The following is a 5,209-nucleotide window of genomic DNA, read 5'->3' as shown; positions in this document are numbered from 1 at the left end:
GTGAACATTTGGATTGCTTTCAATGTTTGGCTATTATGAATAAAGCTGCTATGAACACTTGTCTCCACGTCTTTGTGGGTTTCTTTTCTTTTTTAAGTAGTTTTGTTTTTCTTGGGTCAATACCTAGGAGTACAATGGCTGGGTCATATGGTAGGTGTGTGTTTAACTTTATAAGAAACTGCCAGACCTTTTTCCAAGTGATTGTGTCATCTTATATTCCCACCAGCAGTGGAGGAGAGTCCCATTTGTTACGGATCCTCACCAGCACTTGGTACTGTCTGTCTTTCTCGTTTTAGCTATTCTGATGGGCAGGCAGTGGTATTTCACTGTTTAAATTTGCATTTCCCTGATGACTTCATTCTTTTTATCCACTGCATGCTCTTTCCTCCTGTGACCCTATCACGGTGATGTATGCATTCTTCTGTTAGTGGACATGTATATCTCTCCCATTTTTTACAATAACTATCAAAACCGCAGGTAACACCCTTTGGCACAGACGCCCCATGCACACATGCCTGCGGTGGCAGAGAGAAATCGCACAGGGTGAACACGGTTTGGATTTAATCTCTCTGTCAGAGAACATTCTGCCCCACAGCATCTGCTCACCTGGCTTGATGTTAACCAAACTCAAATTCTTGCCAATCTGATTAGTGAAAAATGGCATCATTCTGTCTGTTCACTGGCACACAGTCAGCAAACGCTCACTGTCTATTCGACGATGGAATGGGTGGATGGACGGATGGATGGATGGATGGGTGAAGGAATGACGACTGCTCCTTGTGAACCAAATACACTAAGAGGGTTCTCTCACTATCTCTGATGGAAAACAAAGGTTGAGGCCCCACCCTTCTTGAGCCCGACCCCGCCCCGGGCCCCGCCTCTGCCCGCGCGGGCCTCCCATTGGAGAGGGCACGCGGGGCTGGCCCGGCAGGCTGGGCCCGGCCCGGGTGGGGCGCTGCAGCCCGCCGAGCCTCCCGCCCGCCTGGGCTGGGGTCGCGCTGGTTTGAACTCCCTTGCCGGACCGCCTTGGCCATGGAGGACGAGCGGAAGGACGGAGCCTACGGTAGGAGCCGCCTCTGGCCTGCGGCCGCCTATGCTGAATTGAGGGGACCCTTGGGGGAGGGGGACGTCTGAGATCTTAAACACCTGCATTGCAGCTGGGACCCCCTTCTGCTTCCCGGGCCTATATCCCTCTCTGCACTGAGCCCACTCCCCTTCTAACCGCCAGGTCGCCCTGCGTCTCCCTGGTCCCCTGCGCTCCCTCCCGCTGATGGGCCGGGACGCATGGCGCATGCTCCGCCCGGGGAGGTCCCGTTATCTGGGTAGCTCAGATGCCAGGCGGGGGAAGGGATGCACGGCGACCCAGGCCCCGAAAAGGGAAAGGAAGGCCCCAACCTCCTCCAGTCCCCCTCTTCTTCCAGTCCCCTTTGTCTACTTCTCCCCCCTGCCCACATCTCCTGGAAAGTAGCCGTCCCGGGGCTTCGGCCAGTTGGGGAAACTGAGGCAAGACTGAGCAGACCGAATGCAAGGGCAGGAGCCCATCGGGTCCCGCCCGACGCCTGGGAAAGGCGGAAACCAGGACGCCGCCGGCGCGGGGCAGGAAGGAAGTCGGAAACAATTGGGAAACTTTCCTTTACCCCGTGCAAGTGGTTGGGGTGCCCGCGGCCTTTTTTGCTGAATCGGGGCAACTGGACACCCTCCTGCGAACCTGAGGGCGACTTCGCCCCAGGGTCCAGGGAATGGTGTCGAGATGAGGCCCCTCCTCACCCACACTCTACTGCGGGTTCCTTCCCCAGTTCCCACGGGAGGGGGGGAAGGAGTACAGTCCTCAGTTTCTCCTTTCTCTTCCCCATTTTGGGTCCTGGGCACACATCCCACCAGACATTGCCCTGGGGCCAAAGTACTCTTACACACCTTCTCTGGGACTTCCTGGAAACTGTGAGACAGAATGGTCTTGGGGAGGGGGCCGGAAACCGCTCAAAAATAAAAACACCTGCTAGAGCTGTGCCTCCCTCCCCTCCTTCCCCACTGAAGACTGTGGCCTCAGGAGTCTGCAGAGACAGATGAGGGATGCTGGGTCCCTCCCTGCCCAGCCCTGCGGAGAGGGAGGCCAGGGTGAGGTGGGCTATGGGGACCTGGCCACTACCCAGCCACTCCCCTCCCCACTTGAAGCTGCCAGTCTCTCTAGGGGCCCCCTTGTTCTTGGTTTTGGCTTAAGCCCCAGACCCTGTGGCTGCCCATGCTGTGTGTCCCTTGGGTGTGGCCAGCTGTCTCTGATCTGGAATTTTTAGTCTTGGGTCCAGGCCAGGCTCTGCCTGCCTGCGGGCAGCACCTGAGAGAACTCTGGTCTTCTGAGGCTCGGCTGTGGTAGAGATGAGGGACAGAATGGACAATGACGTGATTCACCCATCCTTGAATTTGGCCAAAGGGAGCCAGTCATGAATGGGCTTGAGCAAACCTTCCTAGGCCCCCTGCCAGCCTCACACCCAAGACAGGGGACCTCTGTGCCCAGCACACCCTGATGGAGCACATTCCATCAACAAGTATTTATTGAGCATCTCACAGACAGGGTCTAAACACCGAGAACACAACAGTGAACAAAGCAGAATTTTTGACCGCAGGGAGTGGACAAGGGAATAAATATGTAATTTTAGGTTGTTGTAAGTGCTGTGAAGCAAAGGACAGAACACCATGTATGTAGGGAAGATCATCTGGGACTATTTTAGGTGACCGAGGACTGGAGGTTGAGCCAATGGCCATGGGAAAATTGAGAGAAGTGTTTCAGGCAGAGAGAACAGTGAACAAACCACACAGTTGCTTAATTATTTCTCTCTATGAGGCCCAGAGGAGCCCTGAGGTGGAGGCTTCAGTTGGTTGGATCTTGCAGCCAGGCCCTCATTTCCTCCAGGATGAGATGGCTTGACTCCTAGAAGTGGGGGCAGGTCTCACTTTGCTTGTAAATAGTCCATTTGCATCAGAACCAAAAACCTGGGACCCTCAGGCTTCCCAGTGAAAACCCTGCGAGATAATGGGGACCTTTCCTTTGAGAATAGCATGCAAGAATAGCTTACATATCCTTGCAGTGCCTTCCATGAATTTACAGGGTGACATCAGGCAGACACAGGCTCAAATCTTGGCTCTAACATGAGCTCTGTGGCCCTGAACAACTGATGACTTCTCTGAAACTTTGTATCCTCATCTGCAGGGCCGGGCATGGTGGGGGAGCATTTCACCCATTTCCTGGCAAGCTCTGTGTGCTCAGGAGTCCTCTGGGGCTGGCGACACTGGGGACATGGATTTTCCGTGAGCCGATAGAGAAGCAGTCCTCTGTCAGAACGTAGACTCGGGCCGGCCTGGGCAGGGCAGGAAGCTCCTTTAGCAGACACTGCGTCTAGAGGAAGGCATTGGCGCCAAGGAAAACGGGAAAATGGCTCCTGGCCCCAACAAATGTCAGCAGTGGGCACTGCTATCCTTCCCACCCCGCCCACACTTGGCGTGAGCAGCATGGAATAAGATACTAGAACCTAAAACAATGGACTCTGGTGGGGGTGGGGTTTGGAAAAAAGTAATGGTGCTTGTTAAAAAAACATCCCATGGCCCAATTCACCAGAGAATTCAACTCGGCCAGCAGTGGAGGCCTGGCATCTAATTTAGAAGACATATTGTTAGGAGAGGGTATTTAGCTCTTAATTGCAACTTTTAAAAAGAGAGATAATGTACGATACATTTACATGCTTCAAAACACAAAAGATACAAAAGACTTTACAGTTTTATCTTGAAAAGTCTCCTTGTCTAGGGCCATGCTACCTTGAACAAGCCCGATCCTGTCTGAGCTCGGAAGCTGAGCAGGGTGGGGCCTGGTTAGTATTTGGATGGGAGACCACGTAGGGAGACCAGGTGCTGTAGGTGTAAAAAAATACAATGAAATAAGGAATCGTAAGATGACAAGGTCCTTGCAGTCTGAGAGGTCAACCAAGGGTTGCCTCGCCTAAAAAAAAAAAAGTCTCTTTGTTTCCTCTCCCTGCATCACACTCCCTTGGAGTGCGTCAGAATTAAAACATGCTGTGTTTTCCTTTCTAGGCCTTAGACTACACATGCAAGATTTACATATTCTGTATTTTGTGGCTTTTTTGTTGTTGTTGTTGTTGTTCTTTTACAAAACTGTCAGCAAATTCCTGGAGTGCTAGCTTCATGAGGCAGGAATTCATGTCTGTTGGTTTGAAGGTGTATCGACAGAGGCTGGCACATAGTAGATGCTCAACAAATATTGTTGAATGGTAGGTTTTCGTTTTACATATTGCTTTTTTTCCCTTTTCTTACTATGCGTTGGAGATGACCTCACGTAAGTGCCTGGAAAGCTCCCTCAGTGTTTTTTGACAGTTGCATCAAGTAGTGCATTCGCGCGTGGACCATCTTATATTTAACCAATCAAGGGGAATTTTAAACTTTTTACTGAAGCAGAAAGGGTTCAGATCCTAATTTTACAAGGCTCCAGTTTTCACACCCATGTAACCAGCACTCAGCTTAGGAAAAAAAAATATTGTCAGCACACCAGAAGCCCTCATGCCCAAGGAGGGCCTATCAGTATTATTATTATTTTTCTTATTACTATCACTTATTATTATTATTATTTTATTTTCGTGATAAAAAAACAATACAAAATTTATGATCTTAACTGTCTTTAAGTGTAGATTAAATAGTCTTAAATATATTCACATTGTTGGACTTTGGCCTGTTTTTGTAAAGCCAGTGGACTAAGAATGGCTCCTATGTCAGTAAATGGTCGTTAAAAAAAAAAAAAAAGAAAAGAATATAAACAGATGATATGTGAACCACAAAGCTTAAAATCTTTAATATCTGGCCCTCGACAGAAAGAATTGCAGACTTCTGGTAGGAATCTTCCTATCACCCCCAGAAAGTTCTCTTATGCTCTTGTCCCATCAATCCTCCAAGAGAGGGTTATTTTGAAATGTGATTTTAAAACTCTTATATAAACAAAATTAATATATTCTGTCTGTGTGGACTGAAAGTTAAAAATAAGCCCTCAGTTGCGGAGAAGATTTTAGCCTTCCACCTGAAAGAACCCTTCACAAACCCTCAGGCAGCTGTCCTCATCCCAGAGGTGACACAGCCAAGAAGTCTAGAGCTTATTAGTATATTCATTCTCTCTCAATATCTCTCTCTCTCTCTCTCTCTCTCTCTCTCTCTC

General features: G+C 49.7%; 1 protein-coding gene and 1 pseudogene across 1 annotated transcript in view; both read left to right on the top strand.

Annotated features, from left to right (window-relative positions):
- The first annotated feature begins 894 nt into the window (after positions 1-894).
- The window catches only part of SLC44A2 (solute carrier family 44 member 2), a 29,208-nt gene continuing 24,893 nt past the window's right edge, over positions 895-5,209 (top strand). The window contains 1 exon segment of the mRNA XM_006905874.3: positions 895-1,063. Within this exon segment, the coding sequence (XP_006905936.1) occupies positions 1,033-1,063 (31 nt within the window). The 5' untranslated portion in view covers positions 895-1,032.
- On the top strand, positions 3,791-3,909 carry LOC112471681 (annotated as a pseudogene).

This window comes from Pteropus alecto, unplaced genomic scaffold, assembly GCF_000325575.1.
Source record: "Pteropus alecto unplaced genomic scaffold, ASM32557v1 scaffold761, whole genome shotgun sequence".
Classification (NCBI taxonomy): Eukaryota; Metazoa; Chordata; class Mammalia; order Chiroptera; family Pteropodidae; genus Pteropus; species Pteropus alecto.
The sequence above is the reverse complement of the archived record's forward strand: the minus strand, read 5'-3'. Positions and strand labels throughout refer to the sequence as shown.